This window comes from Kogia breviceps, chromosome 14 (genome assembly GCF_026419965.1).
Source record: "Kogia breviceps isolate mKogBre1 chromosome 14, mKogBre1 haplotype 1, whole genome shotgun sequence".
Lineage (NCBI taxonomy): Eukaryota > Metazoa > Chordata > Mammalia > Artiodactyla > Physeteridae > Kogia > Kogia breviceps.
The window spans coordinates 1,676,503-1,700,162 of record NC_081323.1 but is presented as its reverse complement, the minus strand read 5'-3'; the positions used below and the strand labels follow the sequence as shown (position 1 = coordinate 1,700,162).

Sequence of the window (23,660 nt, the reverse complement as noted above, 5' to 3'; positions counted from 1 at the left end):
TCCTGGAGTGCCTCCTTACACAGCACTAATAAACGCTAAGGGACTAAGTGACTACACAGCGGAGAGAGCGGCTTTCTCAGCCAGGCAAGTCAAGCAGGTGACCGAGGCTACGATCACCTAGTGACGCCAAGGGTCATCCTACAGAGCAAGAGACCTGCCCTCTTCAGCACTGTCGGGAGCGGGGAGGCTGGGAGGAGGTTCACGCCACAAGCTAGCTGGACACCGCACACGCCTGGATCAAAGGGAAACCAGGAGAGGCCGTGAAGTGGGAGCAGGTCCGGGGATGCTGGGGCACCAGGGCTGGCTTCCCGCTGCGGGGGGCGGGTGCGGCAGTAACACAAGAGAATGTCCAGCGCTGTCAGCATTCAGGGGTGACGGAACATCCCGCACGCGTACTTCCGTGTGTAAAGAGGGGGTGATGAAATAAATGTGGTAAAACGCTCAGAATTGAGAATCTGGAGTTTTTAATACTGTTCTTACAACTTTTCTACAGGTTTGAAACTACTCTAAATCAAAAGAAAAACATTTTGAAAAACATTAATCAGTATATTCTGGGAAGAAGATGCCAGAGGCGTCAAAGTGTTTTTTTTTTAATCTTCCGAAAGGCCATATAAAACACAGAGCAACTAGAAAGCAAAACCAAACGCCAGCCGACAATATTTACAACCAAACCGGTGAAGATGAACCGCAAGCAGCCACAAGCCTATCTCAAAACTGGGCAGGAAAAGCAGTGGGGCACCTGCGAGGCCCGAAAGCCCCCAGGAGCCAGCAGGTGTTCACCAGGAAGAGCGGCAGGTTCACTGGAGAGCAGAAGCTACAGCCAGGAGTTCTCGCCTCTCAACAGCAGCCTCGCCACTAGGAACTCTGCCTCCGACCTGCCAGGGCCCCGCGGCAGAGGGCCTCACACAGAAGAGAACCTGCGAGGAGTGAAGTTGAAGCTGAGCAGGACAGGGACAATGGAGACAAAAAGGTCCAGGTAAGAGTCAGGGCGCAGCAGAGCCTGACATCTCAGACAGCAAGTGCATCACCACGTGGAAACAACGGCAGAGGAGCTCCGTGAAGCTGGCAAACCTTCACACCACCTCCTCCTAAAGGTTCAAGACAGCAAAATTCACAGAAAAGTGAACCACAGAAAGGTCAAATCGCAGACAAGCTGCCCTAGGAAAAAAAGAGAATAAGGAGCAGAATAACATCCCTACAGATGATCAAAAACACCTGGAAGGGGGCTTCCCTGGTGGCGCAGTGGTTGAGAGTTCGCCTGCCGATGCGGGGGACGTGGGTTCGTGCCCCGGTCCGGGAAGATCCCACGTGCCGCGGAGCGGCCGGGCCCGTGAGCCGTGGCCGCTGAGCCTGCGCGTCCGGAGCCTGTGCTCCGCAACGGGAGAGGCCGCAACGGTGAGAGGCCCGCGTACCGCAAAAAAAAAAAAAAAACACCCGAAAGACATAATCAAAAAGAGATCAGAACTGTTATGTTCTATTTCCAAACAAGCGACAGAAAAGACACTGAGAAAATGATTTAAAAAAACACGAAAGAATAACATAAATCAGAATCAGCGAAACTCAGAAATGAGGTGACAAAGTCAAGGAAAAATTAGAAATAAAAAAAAATTTTTCACTTGAGAAATGAAGACTAAACTAAAAAGAACACAAGAGCAAATAAACGTAACAAATGATACCTTAAGAAGGAGTTAGGAGAGCGAGAAGGATAAACAGTATACAACTTTTTAAAAGAGAGACTGAAAGGATTAAAGAGAAAAAGACAAATACTGCTGGCAGATACAAAAGATGGAACACATGAGTAACAGGAATCTCTGAAGAGGAAAACAGGAACAAAGAAAGCATTAAAGACAATGTTCCTGAATACAGAAAGGATTAACTGCATGTTGAAAGAACACAACCTCTCCCTGAGAACAACCCAAGACAGCCAATTCCAAGTAAAATGCTGGGCTTCAAGGGAAAAGAATTCTGTGGGCATCTCTGGGCAGAAAGAACACATGAGAAACACAAGAGAAATAAAATTAGACTATCATCAGACTAACAGAAACCTTTCATACCAGGAAAAACATTATCTAGTGCAAGTATTTGCTCAAGACAGGTTCTCAGGGAAAGAAAATGTGAGGCAGGGAATTTGTAGCCATCAAAACCGTCGTCAGCATAGGCACAAATATGGGGGACGCAGCCCCCATGAAACACGTTCCAAAAGAACCCAACAGAGAACGGGATCCAGAAACCCACACGACTAAACAGACACCCACACGGACTTGTAATCAGCACGAATCGTAACGTTACTTATGGAACTAAGACGAAGGGTCCAGGGAGAGAGGACAGCATGAAACAGCCACGTGATGTAACCAAAGCACACGCATGAGTGACGGTCCTCGCTGGAATGCGGCCCACCCGACGCTCTCCCTGCCGGCATCCAGCCAAGTCGCCAAAGGCCCTTCCCTGGGAGTAAGGATCATACCCTACGTAAGACCCACCCCAACCGAGCCTAAAACCTGAACAGGGAAGGTAAGTCTGCAGGGTGAGCCCCACTGGCTGAGGGAGCTCAGAAACATCAGGGAATTGCCACCAACCCTACTGAACACCAAAGTGAGACACAAGACACACAAGTTCAAGATGAGCAGCCAGGAGCTGAACTAAAACAAGAGTCGATACTCTCCAGAGGATGATGACATGTCATCCACAAAGTCCAGCATCCAAGCAACAATGACTAGACATGCAGAGAGACAGGAAACTGTGACCCACGGTCAAAGGAAAAAGCAGTCGACAGAGACTGAATCGAGACGCCCCAGATGTCGGACTTGACAAAACCATTAGAGCAACTTTTACAAATAGGTTCAAAGAATGTTGGGAAAATGCGGCCTCGGTAAGTGAGCAGCCAGGAAATCTCAGCAAAGAATCAGCAGCCATAAAAAAGACGTCAGTGGAAATCCCAGAGCTGCAGGTACATCAACAGATGAGAACGTCACTGGACCGACTGCAGAGCTGACTGGAGAAGACAGGGAATCTGCAGACAGATCAGTAGAAATGATCCAGTCCAAACACAGAAAGAAGTGATTAAAGAAGGACAAATCCAGACTCAGAGACCCACAGGGCAATATCAAAAGATCTAACAGGTATGGAATCCCAATAGAAAAAGACTGAAACAGAGGAAGTTTTGAAGAAATAAAGGCCAAAGTGTTGCAAATTTGAGGAAAACTACAGACCTACAGATCCAAGAAGCTCAGAGAAACCCAAGCAGAGTGACTAGCAAGAGAACCAAGTCTAAACACCACACAGATGAACTTCTAAGAAGTAAGACGATCATCTCAAAACAGCTGGAGAAGTGACACACGTGACAGACAGGAGAGAAGGACTGAAATCACAGTGGGGCCCTGAACACGACGCATCAGCGCCTTTAAGGACAATGACGGTCACACGTTTACGGCTGTTTTCAGGCCTAAGAATAAGAGCTCTGCAATTCTGCAAAACACACTGGGAAATCTCCCTCTTTTTTGTGATCTGGAACAAGATAACATGTCTAAACGAGAGTAGGAGTTTCCTTGGAAAAGAGAAAGAGACCAGCAGTTAAGACAGGATTCAAGGAGCAGAGGAAAAACGCCAAGGATGGCTAAAATTCTTACAATCACTTATCCCTGTTAGTCGGTCATTCTATAAAATTAAGTGATGTATATCTGGATTTGCTCAGCTTATTCAAGAATGTGAGAGAAAAATTAACCTTAAGTTAAAAAAACAGAGCTGAAAGAAAAAAAAAAAAAAGCCTGTCAACATTCAGGGAAAACTTCATTCAAGCTTTTGAGGGTGAAATACAACCATTTTCAGGGAAACAAAAGCCGAAAGAATCCATCACCAGCAGATTGCACTACAAGAAACGCTAAATGCTGTCCTCCAAGCCAAAGGGAAATACCGCTGATGGAAGCCTGGCACTTGGGGAAGGAACGAAAAACACCAGAAATGGTAAATGAGCAGGTAAATATAAAAGACGATGTTTTCTTTCTTCCTGTGATTTACTTATAAAACAACTGGCAGTTTAAAGAAAAAATAACAATACTTTAAAGTTGGGTTTGTAATTACGTATAAAGATACAACAGCAAACAAAGCAAGAAACTAACAAAATGTGGACAAACAGAAACAGGCAACAACCTTCCTTCCCGCTAAGGCCACTACTCGGGGAGAACCGTCAGCCCCACAAAGCTCAGTCTTCTGGCAGAATCGCCCCGTATTCTCTTCAAAGTCAGTCAAATCTCATCATGTTAAGCTACAGTGATCAAACCTCCTCATGCAAAGAACTTCTTGCTCACATGATATCCACAAATAGGTTGATGTGAATATAAAGTATCGAACGTACCGAGAAAACAAGTATTCCAAGGGCGGTGAGACAACATGTGCGCGAACGCCAGCGCGTTCTCGGCGTGCCTGACCCCGAGGAGGTGGGCAGGACGCAGATGCCCGAGGCCCTTCCAGCCCCCGTCCCTGCGTCCGTGCGGTACCTCTGCTCCCGGTCCCGGTCCCGGAGAGTCCACTTTCCTCTTTTTCCTGGGCCCGATGGCAGCTAGTGCTGTGAGGTTGGCATCTCGCTGCCTCATCTGTGCCAGTTCTTGTTGCTGCATCTTTGTTTTGAAAAGGAAACAGGGACTGTCATTTCACGCACATTTTTTATTACTACAAAAGTAATACGTAGACATCAAAGGGTTTTCTAAATTTTCCTAAATTAAAATTTAATTTGACTGTTTTCTTTTAAACAGTAAGCATATTTTGCAATCAGAAAAACAGTAAAGCAACAGATGCTCATCTTAAAAAGCTCAGAAAATATGAGCAAATTTTGAGGGTACAGAGACTGGATTGCAGCAAATGAGAAATTACCTTGAAGTTTAAAAGCCCAGGAAAACACTTTTGCAAACATCATAAATTGCTACAGGAAGGCCTATTGTGCAGAGATACCATCGGTTCCTCAGCCTCTCTCTCTCTCCTGTTAGGTGCTGAGGCTGAAGACAAACACACTTTCACGTGTGCAGTGTAGATTCTTGGACTGAAAAAGCTTACCTCCTTTGCCTTCTGTTTCAACCTTAACTGTTCTGGATCTTCTTGTCTGGATCGAGACTATTTTCAAACAGGTAAAAAAGAAAGATAAGTTGTGACCTAACCGTTCATCACCTGACAAATATGTTATCTTATTCGTGACATAATGACATCTAAGTCACGTGACAGAATGCATTATATTTTTAAATGCTTACAGCTAACAGACGAAAATTTATCACCATGAAAATCAATACCATTTGGACGTAGGAACCACGCCACGGTCTGACGTGACGTGAGGACGGTAGGCCAGGGCGGCCCACAGGGCTCCGGGCTCAGTTAAGGGACCTGCCCCACGTGCTGGGCGACCTGCTGAGGTCCGAGGCTTCCCGCCCCGGCTCCGCTCCTAACCCCGGGCACGTGTCAGCGGGCCCAGCCCCAAGCCCTGCTCCAGCTCCTGGAAACCCCAAGGGTGTCTGCAGGCGCCCAGGGCGGAGAGGGGGAAACGGAGCACAGCACAGCCCTTGCCTTTGCCGCCCGCATCAGGATCTCCCTCTCCTGCTCGTCCTTTCTCTGTTTCTCAATTTGATCGAGCTGTTCGAAAAACTTGAGCTGAGCCCGGACGTCACTGGCCTGCTCGTATCTGTCATCGTCCTAGGAAAAAGTGAAACGACTGTTTGTCACGGACTTGGGAACCCAGACGGACAGTCCGCGCCCCGCTTCCCGCCTCCCTCGGCCCACTCCCCAGGCGGGCGCACAGACCCAACCCCGCTCGTCTCCGACAGACTCTGCTTCTGAAGGGCTCTGGACGCGCACGCGCCACTCGGGTACGTCATCCGGGGGCTCACAGGCAAGCTTCCATTTTATACGCTTTGGTATCCTTTGACTTTTTAAAGTCACATTTAAGGTTTTTTTTCTAACAGCATAAAAAGTATTTTTAAAGCAAAGTGGCTACAGGCTTGTACTCCAAACACTGCTCAGGCAGTGCCTGGCCGCTCCACGGTGCCCCTGAAGGAGGGTTTGCACGACTGAAGAGGAAGGCGGATGCCGCCTGGAACCTGCTGTGCGAGGCCGGGCTCCGGGGAGCTGGTCCTCCACAACACGCGGCAGGGCGCCGCTCTGAGTCACGGGAGCGCGCGTGAGCCAGAGGCCCCTCGGGTCTGCAGGGACGGCTCGGCCGCAGCTGCTGGGCACCCCCCGCATGGAAACGGGCGGGAGGCTCCGCCGTCTCCAGAGTTGAAGATGCCGCCTGCCCGGACCTAGAAGGCTGGCTCCCTAAGCCGGAGGCCAGATCCCCTGCACCCTCCTTCCGCGGCCCGGTGGATAGCACCCAGAGCACCACTGGGCTGAAAGAAGTGGCGTCTTCCCAAAATCTCGTTCTGGGAAAAACGCAAAACAAGCTCAACACTCCTCCACTTCCCTTGCGCCCTCCAGGCAGCACCAGACCCGGGAGGGGCAACAGGGCATCCCCTCCAGGAAACGGCGGGTTACCTTGTAAGAGAAGTTCTTTTGCTGAGCCGTTTCTGATATCTTTTCTACAAGGTTCTGCAGCCTCTGTTGCGTGGCGTGTGACACGTAACTCACCACGTCTGGGTGTAACTCTGTTATGCCATGTTTCTTACCTGGGGAACAGGCGATATTTTACAATCACTGAAGCTCCTTTCTTTCCTTCGCTGTTTCCCCTTATCCCCCAGTTACCGCTTTGCACAACCTGAGGGTCGGGGGTGGTCTACACCCGCTTCAGCTACCTGAGAACGTCACCGCCAACCCCACAGAAAGCATAACCCTGGCAAAACAGGTGACGAGGGACACGGGGTGTCTCCCCCAAGCCCAGGACAGCTCCGCACTGAGCACCGCAGCTGTGGTCCACACCAAGCCCACGTGTGGAGGCTGGACGCCCCAGGGCCGGTAGGAGACAGGGCCGTACCTATTTCTAATATTCTTCTTTGCAGAGGCGCCGGGAGGAGGAAGGTCTCGTCTTTGCAGGACCGCGTCAGGGTGCCCACTAACTCAGAGTTCGTCGCCAATATTCTCGCACTCTCTTCCGACAGGTTCACGCCGGCCATCGAGGCCACGTCATTGATGTCATCGTCGTCCCTTCGGGAGAGCAGAGGAGCTGGGTCAGACCGAACGAGGGCCGCCGAGGAGGCGCGTGCGGGCGGCCCCCACCCGGTGGGCAGAGGGGCGGCTCCTCCGCGCTGCTGTCACCTGAGCGCGACGGCGGTCGCCTGCAAGCAAATCTGTTCTTTTAAAGGAAGACCCACCCGAAGGTACGGCAGAATGGGGGTCTTTGCACACAGATGCCAATGCCAAGTTCACAGAGAGCACAGTACCTACTCACTGCTTCAAGGAGTTTGTTCTGTGAAACCTTTTGTAAATGATCTCACAGCATTAATTTATTTTTAATATGATCACAAACTCTCAGAAAAGCTGGAGTACGGTATAAAGGACTCTTTCCCCCTGAATCACTTGAGGGCGAGCGGCCGACCTGACACCCACCCCCCCGGGACACGGCAGTGTGGCTCCCCGTGGACAGAGGCACCCTCTACGGAACCGGGGGGATGGCCTTTGAAACCAGGCCGCCAGGCACGCCCAAACCCCCAGGTTGGGCTAACGGTCCCTATAGCGTCTCCCACAGCAAAGGGTCCAGCTCAGAACCACGAGCTGCGTTTCACTGTCACGTCTCTGCAGCCCCTCCCTGACTGCCGTGCCCCTGACACCCGGAAGGTCACAGGCCAGCTGTTCTGCAGCATGTCCTCGTTTTCCCTCTGACGGACGTCCCTTTGTGACGAGACGCGGGCAACGCACCTTTGGCAGGAATTTGACACGAGTCACGGGGCCTTGCCCACCCTGCAAACGGAGCTCCAGCGCGGGGGGCCCTGCCCGGCTTCCCTGCTGTCGGGGCGCCCCTCCCTCCCTGTGTAGTTACAAGGAGGGGAGGTGGTCTGAGACGGCGCAAATCCCGTTCCCCTGAACCACCCACTTACTCGTTTCTAGGGGCTCGGATTCCTGTCTCATCCAGTGGGTACAATGTCACTACAGACACGGCTGGCGGGAGGGGGCCACTCGGGGGCTTCTGGGAACTCTGACCCTTGAGCACTGCTTGCTGACCAAAGTACGCTAACTCATCGTGCAGCCTCCCGACTCCGGCCTGGAACCAGCAGCCCCCTACGGCACCCTGGTCGCTGCGGGGGAAGCGGCTTCAGACGAGACCTGGGTGCTGGCTGTGCTGCTGCCATCACAGTGTCACCAACCCCAGGCCCCTCCAGTGGCGGAGCGGGCGGCTCCAGCCGTAGCTTTTCCAGAGTATTCACAGCCAGACGTCCGACCCGACCCCACCGAACTCGCCTCGTTTGCTCCTCTCTGTATTTCTAACTCCCTCACACCTGCAGGCGGACGCGTCTTCCCATCTCCGCCACCCGCCCTCTCCCTCGTGGATGTCCTCCCCACCCCTGTGGGCCCCCCGCCCTCCGTGCCAGGCTGTGCCAGGCACCCACCTCCTCGCCCTGCCTGGAGGCCGACCCCAGCTCAGGCCACCACGGCTCCAGCACTGCCAACACCTGCCCTGCTCCCTAACAGCTTGAGGGATGAAGCGTCTGGGAAGGAAAGGGAAGGACCACCCAGGTCCCCCGACACATGCGCTCTGCTACTGCTGGATCCGAACCAAAGGAGCCACTGCAGCCCTGAGCGGCGACGCTCAGACGGCTGCTCGTCAACAGACCAAAGCACAGCGTCTCCGAAGGTTCTGAGGTTGCAAGGAGGACACAGGAGCACCTCCGTTATGACTGTGACGCACTCGGAAGGCTGAGCCATCGGATCGCAGACACAAATCTCAGGCCTGTTCGCGCGGAAGGCCTGCTGCTCTGCCAGCCCGCCCCGCGTCTGCGGCAAACGCCCCTGAGCCGCTCTGCGGGAAAACACGCACACGGCGTGTTTGTGTGTGCGTGCATGTGTCTGTGTGTATGTCTGTGCATGTCTCTGTGTGTGCGTGTGTGTGTGCGCGTGCGTGTCTGTGTGTGTGCATGTGTGTGCGTGTGTGTATGCCTGTGTGTGCGTGTGTGTGTGCGTGTCTGTGTGTCTGCGAGCGTGTGTGTATCTGTGTCTCTGTGTGTGTGTGTGTCTGCGAGCGTGTGTGTGTGTGTGTGTGTGTGTGTGTGTGTGTGTGTGAGTGTAGGGAACGAACGCAGCCCCAAAGCACCAACGGCCACCGGGCGAGGCCCTTCCCTGCGGACACCTCCTGAGCCACGGGCTCGCTCCTCACCTAAACGAGCCTCCCCCGGGCTCCTTGAGCTTGTTTTTCTGTGCAGCAGCTGCTTGTGCCGAGACAGTAGAAAGAGCTTTGGTTCCAGGTAACACGGCAGGTTTCACCACAGGGACTGCAAAACAAGAGATGAGGGTATGCCCACCACGCACGGACTCGGAGACCGAGACACTGCCATCCCCGCTGCTGGGTGGGCTGTGGGAAGGGCCACTACCCCCAGCCCACCACAAGGAAGCTTCCTAAAACATCAGAAACACTGGGTTACTAACCCTAGATTAGAGTAGAAGCGTAAGCAGCCTCTCTCACGCATCTGCCTTCCTGTGTCTCATCAAACTGTTTAGGATGCAGGACCGACTACTGATTAAGAACCCAGTCCTGGACGTGTAACTGTAAACATCGCACTGACGGGGCGATGCCCGTACGACCCTGTGACTGTACCAGCGCCACTGAACTGCACACCTGTTCACGGGGCTAAAATGGCCAAGTCTGCGCCGCGCGAGTTCCACCACAACGAAAAACACAGGGAGACGGGGCCCTGGGGAGGGCGGCCCGGCCGCGAGCCCTCACCTGGCTGCAGCTGGTTCAGCTGGATCTGCTGGGGCGCGGTGAGCACGATGCGGCTGTGGGGCTGCCGGAGCGCCACCATGGGCGTCTGCGTCAGCGTCACCTGCGGCGGCCGCATCAGCGCTCCAGGCTTGGGCGGCGGCTGGATCACCTGGAGCAGAGCCCACGGGGCGCCGTGAGCACACGTCCCACCCCGGCCCCCGCCGCCCGAGGGGGCTCCCACACCTGTTCTCTGCCCGGGGCGGGGGGTGGGCTGCCTTCCGGGAGGACCAGGAGGTCAGCCAGGGGCAACGCATCAGGCGCCACGGCTGCTGAGCTCCCGGGGGCAGAGTAACTGCTCGGAAGCCACACGTGGGGCCCTGAGGCCAGCGCCTGGAGGACAGCGTTTGCTGAGCCTGCGAACTAGTGTGGAACAGACGACTGCTCCCCAGATGTGAGCACAGGTGCCGGGGCGCCCCCTCAGATCCCTTCCAGAGCCTCGAGGGCTGGATCAGAATCCAGCTGCTGAATTTTACGAAGGTCACCTGGCGGGCACACTCCTACTTTACAGCGCACTCGGGGAGGGATGGGTGGTGCCCGGGGACGAGCTATTTCCACAACAAAGCCTATGAAAATCCACACTGTCCAGAATGAGCGGACACACGGCTGCCTGCAGGAAGTTCGGGCCAAGTTTTGCCACAAACTCAGGGAAGAGCCTCCAGGTTTCACGTCCCTACGGCCTTCAAGGGAAGTAGGTGATGGACTCTGCAAGGGCGCGGCAGAGCTCCATGCCTCCAGTAAGGGGCAGCGAGCGAGCCCTGATCTCACACCTGCACTTTGGCCCGAAGCACACACACGGCTCCAGCCCCCGTGGGAGCCTGTCCTCCTCACCACCAATCGAGTCAAGAACAAATGCAGATTTTAACTTGAACAGGTGAGAGACCACCGCCCTTCATGACTGACTGACCGCCTGGTTATCACTCGAGCATTATCGTAAAATACACTCCACGACCTACGAAAGTGACGGGAGGACCTGCGTTGTTTTAATTTTTTTTAACTGTCTGTTAAAAAGGAACAAAATCCCTTTGAAATTTTCAAAAAAGAGCAACTGCCTTTCTACACTGGGCGAACCCCACCTGCCTGCAGGAGCACGTTCGATCCTAAACTCTTCCCAGCAGAGACGCCCTTCTCTATAGCTACACGGCCAGAACCCTGGATCCCAACCAAGATAAATCCACCGTCGGCAACTGTGCCTCCCGAGGATCTCCGAGCCCCAAACGACAGCTACAGAGCTGGGTCCTGGACCACGAAACCCGACGTGTCTAGCGCCAAGCACTTCGCGTCGGCTTCGTGTATCTGGGCCATTGCTCCTAATCGAAGATAACGTCCAGCTAAAAGATCCACTACAAACACACTGTGTCCATTTAAACCAGGGACGCCCGACACAGTACAGACAACGGACGTGCCAAAGGGCAAAAGTCAGCAGGCTTATTTCGTTTTACTGAGAAATCCATTTCAGAGCTGCAGGGCCTCGGCCCCTGGCTGACACCTCACTATTTCGGATCCCGCCCCAGCTTCTCCCTGGCAGTCTCTCTGAGCCACGGGCGGCCGGGCACGCGCGGGGCAGCAGGCGAGGCTCTGGCCTCCATACCAGCGGCGCGGGCTGCCCCTGCTTGCCGACGCCCACCGGCGTGGGCTGCGCGAGGCTGATGACAGGGGGCTGCAGGGCGCTGGTCACGGTGGCCGCCGTCTTCCCGGCCGTGCGCTGCACCGAGCCGCTGAGCACCACGGCCGTGAGCGCGGTGGTGGCCTGCGAGGCCGGCGGCGGCTGCTGCTGACTCTGCTGGATGAAGGCCGCGGAGTCGGGGGTCAGCTGTCTCAAGGCGGGCAAGCTCCTCTGGGCGGAAAGACAGACACAGCGTCGGCTCCCTCCTTGACTCAGAAAACACACGACCCCGAGAGCACGTCCTCGGCCACAGAGCGTCGGTCTGGGGCCTTACGGAGACACCCCGGGATGCCGGCTGCCGGCGTCCCAAACCACTGTCCCCCGAAAGCCGCTGGGCAGGGTTACCCTCAGTGACAACTGGCCGCAATTTGTTTAAAAAACAAACCAGAAGCGCCATTTCTGAAATGCAGTTAAGCGCGTTAAGGCAGCGGAGGCGTCTGCGCAACACCCTCGTCCCAGCGGTGCAGGGCCCCCGTCTGCGGGGAGAGGGCCCCTCACAGCCCCCTGCCGTGACACAACATCGTGGCCTCCGTGGCGGGGGTCTTGTAACTTACAGAGAAGCCTCGAGAGAGAAAACTTAACATTCTGCCTCAGGGGGCCTGAAAGCTGCAAACGCTCTGCTCTCCGGTGACACCCGTGCAAGCCCGCCCCTCCCCGGGACGCGCCCGCCCCTCCACGCGAGGCTGCGTGCTCACAGGGGGCTTCAAATTACCTTCAGGAAAGGCACAAGGTAAGGTTGAGGTGAAGAATTAAGTTCTCGGTATAACCTACTAGTGAAATCTTCTGCTTCGATCTTTCCGTCCTTAAAAAGAAAATTCACATTGAAATTCCTCCACGAATACAAATTCACACATGCATATCTTTAATGCAGCATTTCTCTGGTCTCGCGTTTTAGGGCTGGCTGTTCCTCACGCCAGGTCCTGCGCTGGACGAAGGTACGGGAGGGCCCGGGGGCCACGCGCTCAGCTGACACGGGTTCCCGGGCGTGGGTGAGGCCCCCGGCCCTCCCTGTGCCCCGCCCCATCGGGGCTCACTGGCTCACACAACTTCCGAACGCCAGCTCCCACGGGACACCTACGTGCCACCTAATCCACCGCATGTCAGGCATTTTGCCAGGCAACAGACTAGCCTAAAAGTACCCTCGTGACCAAGCTGGAAGGTCCCACAGACCAGGGACACCATCACCCAGAGAGACCACACCTACGCCGAGACCCCAGAGCAGCTGGGGCACCGGCGGGGAGAAGCGAGCGCCCCGACGAGAGGGCCCAGACCCCGCTCTGGAAACCAGAGCGAGCCGGGTGTGGGGGCTGGGGGATGGGACAGCACGGGCACCCGGGAGGGGGCAGCACGGTCCCAGCCGGCTCTGCCGACACCTGGGAATCCTATGAGACAAACTCTGCCCACCTGCGCCCTCTCCCTCGAGGTCACCTACCACCAGCAGCCAGGCCCGTGGCTGACTGGGCCCAGATCAAGGGGGGAGTGGCCAGGGCTGCAAAGAGGCCCTGTAACAAGGGTGGAACGGGGGTCCCGGCACCCTGATAAGGGCGCAGCACAAGGGGGACGGCACTGGGCTCATCCGGGGGTGGGGGGATGCGGGGGTGGGGAGAGTCGATGAGATGAGCCCACGCTTCCAGCGCTGGGGAGGGACCACAGACAAAGGACCGTGGGAAAAAAGGGAACGGCATTTATTTAATTAGAAATTTCCACTAGAAGGTAAAATTGTTATAATTAAAACAAACAAAAAGCTGGGAGTTCTTGTTCCCCGCAGGAGGTGAGATTATTTTTCAATCTCTAGTTTCCTGAAAGGATTTAAGGAACACCTGAAGCAATCATTTTTGCTTATGAGAGCGGGACTTCACTCCTTTCCGGCCCCAAACCCACATGGTCTGCAGAGACGGCGCAGAGCCAGCCCCCGAGGCTGGCTCCCCTCCAGTCCAAGCCCTCGGCATGGAAAGGAGGCTGCGAGCGGTGGGTCTGAGCCAGCGAACCCACCAGCAGGACAGAAACGTCCCACAGCCCGTCTGCTGAGCCACCAGGTTTCCTTGCACAGAGAAACCGAGAGGAAAGGAAAACAGCAGGAAGGAGGGGACCCCCAGGTTACCAGCGACACAGAGGCAACTGCCACAGGTGGACCTGACCGACTCTGACCGAACCCTGCAAGCAACACTGGACTCAGCCTCTGGGCACCTGGGGGCTGCGAGGGATCCTGTGTTCACAGGTTATGTCCAGGCATCCGTGTTGAAATATTTATGAGACTGGGGAGGGGCTGTGGGTGGCAATGGGGGACAGCAGATGCAAAGTCATATAAGAATTCATGACTGATGAAGCCCACAGGTGGACCGGAAGGGCTGTCACTCTACTTTCCACTTCTGTATCACTTAAATCCTCCGTGAAAGGGACTCCCCTGGTGGCACGGTGGATAAGACTCCGTGCTCCCAATGCAGGGGGCCCGGGTTCAATCCCTGGTCGGGGAACTAGATCCCACATGCGTGCCGCAACTAAGAGTTCGCATGCCACAACTGGGGAGCCCACCTGCCGCAACTAGGGAGCCTGTGAGCCGCAGCTAAGACCCCGTGCAACCAAATAGATAAATATTTAAAAAAAAAAAAAAAAATCCTCCATGAAAAAGGTAGAGGAGGTGGAGGAGCGAGCGAGGGCCTTTAAACACCCTCCGTCTGGTGAATTTACATCGCTCCTCTGCGGCCAACATGCCGAGCGACTGACGAGGCGGAAAAGGAGCTCCTAGGGGAGCCGTCCTGCTGTGAGGCTCCGAGAAGCCGGGCTGGCGAGAGCCTAGCGGACGGCAGGGTGGTGAGCAGAGGGGCCCAGACTCCGGCCACGCCCGCCCCGCCCGCCATGGCCAAGTACAGAGCTCTAAGGCAGGGGGCCGGCGTACAGAGCTCTTACCAGCAGATTCTGTACCAGTTCTTTCACGTTAGCGGCTGTCTCTGTAGACTGTTTACCAGATGACGCCAGTTTTATTAGCGTAGATAAAAAATTTTTACATTTCTTCACGTTCTCCATAGTTTCCTGGATAGAAATTTAAAAGATGTAAGCGAAAAACTCTTAAAAGGCAGATTTTCATCACAGCTTTTAACTAAGATATGGGTATCAGATAAGAAATGTGTATTTCTGGGCTTCCCGGGTGGAACGGCGGTTAAGAATCCGCCTGCCAATGCAGGGGACACGGGTTCGAGCCCTGGTCCGGGAAGACCCCACATGCCACAGAGCAACTAAGCCCCGTGCGCCACAACTACTGAGCCTGTGCTCTAGAGCCCGCGAGCCACAACTACTGAGCCTGTGCTCTAGAGCCCGCGAGCCACAACTACTGAGCCCGCGTGCCTACAGCCTGTGCTCCGTGACAAGAGAAGCCACCACAGTAAGAAGCCCGCGCACCGCAACGAAGAGCAGCCCCCGCTCGCCGCAACTAGAGAAAAGCCCACGCGCAGCAATGAAGCCCCAACGCAGCCAAAATTAAATAAATAAAATAAATAAATAAATTTATTTTTTAAAAAAAGAAATGTGTATTTCTTTTCTTAAGCTTCTTTGAGGAAAATGCAGTAACTCTCACGGCCTGATGATGGGAGTATGAACCAGGACATGTGCTCTGAAGGCCCAAGTTCACAGCTCACTCAGCCCAGCAAGTCTACTTTTAGAAATGTAACTAACAAGCAATAAATGTAAAAAAGATGATCTATAGGACATTCACCTTGATGTTGCTTATCATAAAGAAAAACTGATACCTATCTAAGCGCACAATAAAAGAAAACTGAATCATGGCACAGATACTAAAGATGATGAAAAATACTCAGCAGAGAAACATGAAAAACTAAGTCATAAATAAAGCACGACCCCACTGGTTTAAAGGTTCATACGTGTGCGGGAAAACTGCTGGAGATAAACGTTAAGAGGGCAACACCGCTGCTCTACAGACCGCAGCCGCTGTGCAGCCCCCAGGTCACCTCTCTGAACACACCTGGTCTGGGCTCCATCCCACAGACGTGCCCCACGGCCCGAAAGCCTCGTGTAGGGTGGTGGACCCTTCCTGCGGCCCTGCAGCAACCACTGACCTCAGACCCACTCACACGGGGCCGTGGAGACCCCAATGCGTCCCCACGGCCGCGGCTGTGGCCGCCCCGGGCCCGCCGGCACTCTGAGGCAGCACGAACCACACACACGGCCGCAAATCGCGGCCGAGAGGCGGCACTCACCGTGGCGGCTGTGGAGGTGGTGGTGGCCCCCGGGACCGTTCGCTGAGGCGTCCCCGTCTGAACAGCTGTCGCCGTCCCAAGTGAGGGTGTCTGGGCAGCGCCACCGAGAACAAGCTGAGGCTACGAGAAGCCAAAACACAAGGTAGATAGAGGCTGCAGGGAGACGGACTTCATGAGACTCCCTGCAGCAGGCGGGGCCCCAAGGGACATGCGGCCTCCGGGGACCGCGGCAGCCCCGCGGCAGACCGCGTCCCCGAGGGCCACCTTCCTGAGCGCTGAGGAAGCGGTATTTTGCAGCAGAAACTGACAGAAACAGAGCCAATGGCCGGGAAGAACCTGGCTGTCACAAGTCGATCCTAGAAGTCACACGGTGACCGAAACAAATAATCTTTTAATAACCAAACCAGATCCCGTCTCAGAACTGAAAAGAACAAACAGAGAAACCAACTGAACAGCCCATCAACTGGCTCGTGCCGGCAGGCTGGTGACAAGGAAGCCAGGAACATCACACGCACACAGGCAGGTTCCCCCCCCATGCGGGGGGCGGCACCAGGACTCACTGGGGTTCCGGGCTCCCCCGCCACTGCCGCACCAACCTTTCTTTGCTCCCCCAAAGCAAGTTACATCCAGAAACATCCTGGAAAGGGGGTTTTCAGAGCAGGCGGGGGGGACTCGATGTAGTTGGTGTTGGGAGGGACGGGCTACTTTGCTAAATGAATCTATTTAAGCCAAGAAACAGCTAGACATCAAACAACAACTGTCCGTGGTCCAATTCCCAGGACTTCTAGTCTACGTGAACAAGCAGGATGCAAATATTCACATCCCGCTTTTCTTAATTAGCACTTTTCCAATTTAAAAATGGAGCCTTCTCCAATTTTTCAAACGCTGCTCTCTTACTTACGACCTCGGAAGGCAGGGGGCAGTGTAACCCCGAGCATGGCTCGCCGGCGGCTCTTCTAAGCAACCAGGCGCCGGCGCCCTGCCTGCCGGGCACAGGGGCTCTGGCGGGCGGTGGGCGGGCAGCTGTCTGCAGCCCCCAGGCCGTGGACACTGGCTTCACGGGAGGACTGTGAGTTGGAAGAGGCGATGGGCTCCTCCTTTATCATCTGTGTGTTTTACTTGTAACGTTAAGCACGTATTACTTTTGTAACCACAAAATGGCAAATAAAAAACCTCAGAGGAGAAACGTGAAAGAACTGACCAAGAGCCATCTTTGGGCAGCAACAGGGGAAGAGCAGAGCTGCTTCGGGACACCCACAAACAGCCGGGGCACCTCCAGTTCTCGGGAGTTTTCCTTTACATCAAACTTTATTCCTCACACTTGCTTCTACTGGTCAGAAGAATACACGTTTCACCTGGAGGGTTCTGAGATTGTGGGAACCTATGTTGATAAACTTATCTTCCACTAAACCTCATGCAAAAGCTGACCCTGAGCTTCACTACCTTCTCAGAAAAGGTTCCTTTCCCTATAACTGAAGTTCAGAGGCACCAATCAGACTGAACTCGGGCCAGAAGAGCCCGTGTCTCAGGAAGCGCCGCTGCCTGGGCAGCTCCTGTCGCAGGAGACCACTGAGCTCAGTTACTTGGGGCCCAACTGCTCCTCCAGCTGTTCTGAAAAGCAGTGTCACGGCTGCAGACGCCAAAAGGCAAAGGAGGACAAGACCAGGGTGAGTGGAGAGAGCACTAGACGAGGTGCGGCTGCAGGGAGGCCGGCCGAGGCCACACCGGGATTGGGGTCCAGAGCCTCTCACACCGCACGTGTCCGCGCCCATCGGGGAGGGGTGCTGTGAGAATCGCACACATGAATACACATACACAGTGAGGACACGTCCTCCTCGGTGCAGGAACAGGTCGCGAGCATCCCCCCACCCCCACCCCACCCCACGCTGTAGATCTTCTCTGCTTCAGAGATGCCGCGCCGTCAGTTACTAAGGCGACATTTTCAATTGTACTTCCAGCACAGTGGGAAGCTTGTAAGAATGTTGCTGGTGTTAAACTCGATGCGACTTTAAAGAAAAGCAACTCCAATCAACGCTGTGTGCCCCAAACTCCAAAGCATCCAGCACCCAAACTCGCGACGCCTGACCCCTGCGTCATGGGCGCCGCGGAGCCCCAACCTCACCTGAACCCCGGGAGAGCGCTGCAGCGCGGTGCTGGGCTGTACCGTCGTCTGGGCCTGAGACACTTGCTTGATTATGGTCGTTGGGGTCACCTGCCGTGCAATAATGGGGGTCCCAGGAGCCTGAAAAACAAGGAGGAGTCGCCTAGAAGGAGAGACAAGTGAAAGTAGTTCCCAGCACCTGGCACACCCAACACTCCATCCTTTAGTACAGAGCCAGCGCGCTCAAGGGCCCCCAGGTCTAGTCACCAGCCTCAGGGAAGCCATCCTAAGTCTAAACTTGCCTTAGCAAGTAAAAGTGTATGATCGGAACCTCCATCGTATAAACTGTAATACGCTCCTTAACAAAGTCTCCGACCTGGTCGTTAAGGAATGCGTATACCTGGGAAATGAATACTTGTGTGGATTTCTTGTAATCTTGGCCACAAGCACTAAAAAAGTAACAAAAGCACTACAGTAAGAAGCATGTGTTCCCTGGGCCTAAAGACTGGGCGCCGTGCTGCAGAGAAGGAAGTAAACGAGACACTTAAAGTGAACTGTCCTACATAGTTAGGGCACATAGAGTGAAATATCCCACATCTGCATCTTCCTGGACAGACCTCGACAGACCCTGAAAACCGCTCCGGGCTATTCTGGACATTCAGTAAGGGGAGGGCCCTTTGTGAGTCCCCACGCACATACACGCCCTGTCTACAGCGCAGGGGTCTCAACTCCAGAGGAACACGGCCGAAATCAACGGAGAAAAGAGTTTTCGAGACCTTCCTCATCTCCATGCTAGTCTCTAACCAGCCAACCGGCTCAGAACAGCAGAGCGGCAGAGGCACCGGGAGACGGAGTAGGGAGAGGCGACGTGCAGGCACGGACCCAAATGGAGACTGAGACGCAGACCCCTGGAGGGAGGGGCGCGTCCCGAGCACTGGGCTTCAAGCACCCGACCCGCCCTCCCTCCACAACCCCAGGGGGCCCACAGCCTCAGGGCTCAGGGCAGTAACCCCGAAAGGCTTCAAGTTCGGTGGGGGAGAGGGGAGTACTGTTTTGTTTTGTTTTTTTGCGGTACGCGGGCCTCTCACCGCTGCGCCCCCCACCCCCACCGCTGCGGAGCACGGGCTCCGGACGCGCAGGCGCAGCGGCCACGGCTCACGGGCCCAGCCGCTCCGCGGCACGTGGGATCCTCCCGGACCGGGGCACGAACCCGCATCCCCCGCATCGGCAGGCGGACTCTCGACCGCTGCGCCGCCAGCGAAGAGGGAGCACTGTTTAACATAATCCGGTAAAGTTCTTCTGCGCCTCCCTGGTAGGAACGGCTGACACTTGCTCAGTGTTCCCTCTGTTCCACCACTCTTGGCACCTAAGTGTCCTTCCTAACTGGTCCCCGTAACAGCCCTACGGGAGCAGCACCAGCGGGACCTCCACGTTGCACAGGAGGAAACTGAGGGCCAGGAAGGTGGCATCACAGGAGAGAAGGGGAGGGCCCAGGCAGGGTCCAAGGCGGCAGACCTCGAGCTCCTCCCGCGGCATGTGGGCCACGCCACACCCCCTGCCCCCCACCCCCCACGCCCACCCCCGCCAGGCCCAGCGCTGGCACTCACCTGCACGGTGGAGATCTGCACGGGAGGGGCACTTGTGGGCGTGGCCGGGCGGGGCGCCATGGCGGTCTGAGGCTGGGCCTGGGCGTGGGCCTGGGCCTGCATCTGGGCCAGGGCCTGCTGAGGAATCATTAACAGCTGCCCGTTCTCGCTCCGCACGAGGACCATACCTGGGGGAGGAGAGCCGGCATCGGGAAACACGCCCCAGGGCCGCACTCCGTGGGGGAGCCCGGCGGCTCAGAGGCGGCAAAAGGAGAAGCTGTCAAACACAGTCGCAGAGCTCTAAACACACCTGCCGAGAAAGAGGGTCCACAGCACGACAAAAACGTAAAAGGATTTTTTTCCTGGATTCAAACGGCAACACTGGGCCAGGCGGCCGAGCTGCTCACACCACCATCTGCCCCTGCGCTGGCCTGCAGGTCAGGAGGCCCGGAAGCTGAGGGCCTCTGTGCTCCCAACACAGGCTGCCTGGCATGGCCACGTTCACAAGGCAGCAGGTGTTTGGCGGGAGGTCATGGCTGGAACCTCAGACCCGAGCCCTGCCCTGGATGTGTCCCCGCCCCCGTCACCGTCCCCGCGGGCTGGGCTGGGCCCTGGGAGACAGCGCCCCACAGCCCACATGCCCAGAGCTCCCTGCCTGCAGTCCTATGAGGCCCCGACACTCCTTCCAGGAACAGGACCACTCTTGGGGCGGGGGGGCAGTGCTGTGCCCACGACGACGTGAGGTGCCCACCACAGAGACACAGAGGGCCACCCGCACTTCATGGGGCTTCAGCTAGGTCACCGGAAGCCCAACCCTAGCGGACAGGTTTGGCGTTAATTCCAGCTTCAAAAACCAGCAACCGATTATATCCTAGATTCCATTAGAAACAGCAACACAACTTTCACACTTGATTTCCCACGACGGATTAGTGATGGAGCTGCAAGGGGAGACCTAAAAACGCCATAAACACCATACTCTTCCCAAAGCAAGGCCTCAGCAGAGGGCTCTGCACGAGGCACCCCACTGAAGAGCAACGCAGCCGGGCAAGGGGGTGTCGACCAAGGAGCGTGCTGCCCGGGCAGCCCCTGCGTCCTCCCATGAGGCAGCTGAAAATCAAGTCCGAGAACCTCCTGCCAGCTTCCCAAGTGACATCGGCCTTTCCCCTGCTGAACCAAACAGGAGTTCGATCCAACTCACAGGTCTGAGAAGTCTCTGAAGCTGCTGGGTCCCGGCTCCTTCGACACCCATCGTGACATCAGGAAATAACAGGCCTTTCCCTGGGGTCACGTCTGCTACTCTTGATCCAAAAGAACCATGTGTATGCCCATTACGAGAGCTTCCCTCCAAAACATCCCTTTTAAAATAAGCCATGCTGCAGCAAAGGAAACCATAAACAAAACAAAAAGACAACCCACAGTACGGGAGAAAATATTTGCAAGCAATGCGACCCACATGGGATTAACCTCCAAAATATACAAACAGCTCATGCAGCTCAGTATCAAAAAAACAAACCACCCAGTCCAAAAAAATGGGCAGAAGACCTAAACAGACATTTCTCCAAAGAAGACATACAGATGGCCAAGAGGCACAAGAAAAGACGCTCAACATCACTAATTGTTAGAGAAATGCAAATCAAACTACAATGAGCTGTCACCTCACACCGGCTGGAATGGTCTTCATCAGAAAATCTACAAACAACAAATGCTGGAGAGGGTGTGGAGAAAAGGGAACCCTCTTGCACTGTTGGTGGGAATGTAAACTGATACAGCCACTATGGAGAACAGTATGCAGGTTCCTTAAAAAACTACAAATAGAGCTACCATACGACCCAGACATCCCACTCCTAGGCATATACCCAGAGAAAACCATAATTCAAAAAGATACACGCACCCCAATGTTCATTGCAGCGCTATTTACAGTAGCCAGGACATGGAAACGACCTAAGTGGCCATGGACAGATGAATGGATAAAGAAGTTGTGGCACATATATATACAATGGAATACTATTCAGCTATAAAAAAGAATGAAATAATGCCATTTGCAGCAACATGGATGGACCTAGAGATGATCATACTAAGTCAGTCAGAGAAAAACAAACATCATATGATATCACTTACATGCGGAATCTTAAAAAATGATACAAATGAACTTATTTACAAAACAGAAACAGACTCACAGACTTACAAAACAAACTTACTGTTACCAAAGGGGAAAGGCTGGGGGGGATAATTTAGGAGGTTAGGATTAACATATACACGCTTCTATCCATATAACAGATAATCAATAAGGACTACTGTAGAGCACAGGGAGCTCTACTCAATGTTCTACGGTAACCTATACGGGAAAACAATCTGAAGAAGAATGAATATGTGACTGTGTATAACTGGATCACCCTGCTGTGCACCTGAAGCTGACACAACATTGTAAATCAACTGTACTCCAATATAAAATTTAAAACATAAAACTAAAACTAAAAAAAATAAAATAAGCCATGCTTTAAAAAAAAAAAAAAAAACCATCAGCTGCTGCAAATAACTCACTCTTTTGAAACCTGGGAACTTGTTAAAGCACTGAGGAGAGAAAGACCTGGCAGGCTGACAGCCGGAACTGATGTATGTCCATATGCCCTAAGAAGTCTGCACCACGCTCGGGACAGGTTTGGTGGCCAGGGGCAAGCTCAAGGGGCCAAAGAAGTCAGGGTTGGGCCACTGTGGCAGGGTGTTGCACAGCCAGCCACCCTGGCCCATGCCTGTGCCGGGGCCCCCAAAAGAGGGGTCTCGGTGAACCCCCAGCCGTTCACTCACCAGCCCACTCAGACACCCGTCCAGAGACCCGTGCTCCTTCCTCGCAGGGGTCCTAGGGAGCAGGGCAGCCAAGCAGGCCCCCGCGGTTCCCACGGCTGGACACCCCAATTTCAAACTTGCTAACGGGGCAGCTGACGCCTACACTTTGATTATCGAATGCTCGTTTGCTTGAAAAATAATGTCTGCAGAAATATAAAGGAATGTTTGAATAATATTCATGAAGAGCAACGGGATTAATGTGGCCGTGGAGTGACGACGGTCTTCTGGACACAGAAGTCTAGGAAAACGGCCACTACGGCTGTGTGATGTGCCAAGGGTGAGAGAGCAAGTTGGGAAGGGAAGCAAAAGCCCCGCCAAGAAGTGACCGTGGGACCCTGGAAGTGACGAGACCTCTCTGCAGCACTGAAAACGTCTCGAGGGGTCACAGACACGGGAAAGCAGCAGCCTCTGGGCGTGAGGGCCTGGTCTGGCCAGCGGCTCCGCGGGCAGGCGTGGCAAGCGCTGCGCTTCCCCGGGTACCACGTGCACAGTCACTGGTTCTGACAAAGGCGGAGTCAGGCGTGCACGCGACGCCCAAGGGGGAATCCAAACAGCAGCACTGGCCTCAGACACCGCGAAGTCATGACGCTATCACAGCTCTGGATCTTGTAAACTCTGGTTACCGTGCTCACTTCAAACAGATAGCTATGCAGTATCCATTCAAAGGCAGAGAAACACAACTCTGTCTCAAAATGTAATTTAAATGACTTTCACATAAACGGTCACAGAAGAGCAAGGCCCCTCGTTGTCGTTCGCCGCAGGCAGCCTGGCAGCCTGGGACGCACACCCCCCGGGCCCCACCCGGCCCCAGCCCACGCTGGCAGGCCACCTGTCACCGCCCCTCCGCAGGCGCGCGGCCAGCTCTGGGAGCGACTCAGGGACCGGCCTTACAGTCGGGCCCACCGAGGCCGGGGGTGGGGAAGCGACTTCCCAGGAGCCCCGACGCGGGCCCGCGCAGCACAGCGCTGCCCCCAGGAGCCCCCACGGCCCCAGCACACGCAGCCAGGCCGTCTGGCTTGAACGGCGACCCAGAGGAGGGCTGTGTGCACGGGGCCTTACGTCGGGGAGGAAGTCAAACTTGTCGCACTGAACACAGCTTCCATTTCAGAAGGCCCTGCAGGCAGGGAAGAGGGGAGGCCAGCGGCCACGGACCCTGCCCAGGTCCCCCTCCCTGCACCCCTCACCCCTCCACTCAGGACACTCTGGAACCAAAACCGGCCAACGTGCACAAGCAACAAGCACGACACGGCGGGTTCAGCAGCCAGAAAGCCACTCAGGGTTTCGTTTTAAAATGATTTTAACATCTTTCTTAGTACAGAGGTAAGTGTTCACGAGAGAAAACCTGAGAACCGGGATGGAGATGTACAAG

At 54.9% G+C, this 23,660-nt stretch overlaps 1 protein-coding gene across 1 annotated transcript in view; it reads right to left on the bottom strand.

Moving 5' to 3' along the window:
• Positions 1-23,660, bottom strand: part of TAF4 (TATA-box binding protein associated factor 4) — a 71,997-nt gene that overhangs the window by 11,120 nt on the left and 37,217 nt on the right. Inside the window, exons 2-14 of the mRNA XM_059036613.2 lie at positions 19,469-19,635; positions 17,883-18,002; positions 15,761-15,880; positions 14,457-14,579; positions 12,262-12,351; positions 11,475-11,720; positions 9,848-9,995; positions 9,281-9,395; positions 6,947-7,116; positions 6,511-6,641; positions 5,548-5,673; positions 5,047-5,103; positions 4,494-4,613 (exon numbers count right to left, since the gene is read on the bottom strand). Coding sequence (XP_058892596.1) covers positions 4,494-4,613; positions 5,047-5,103; positions 5,548-5,673; positions 6,511-6,641; positions 6,947-7,116; positions 9,281-9,395; positions 9,848-9,995; positions 11,475-11,720; positions 12,262-12,351; positions 14,457-14,579; positions 15,761-15,880; positions 17,883-18,002; positions 19,469-19,635 — 1,733 coding nt within the window. The remainder of the gene's footprint in view (positions 1-4,493; positions 4,614-5,046; positions 5,104-5,547; positions 5,674-6,510; positions 6,642-6,946; positions 7,117-9,280; positions 9,396-9,847; positions 9,996-11,474; positions 11,721-12,261; positions 12,352-14,456; positions 14,580-15,760; positions 15,881-17,882; positions 18,003-19,468; positions 19,636-23,660) is intronic.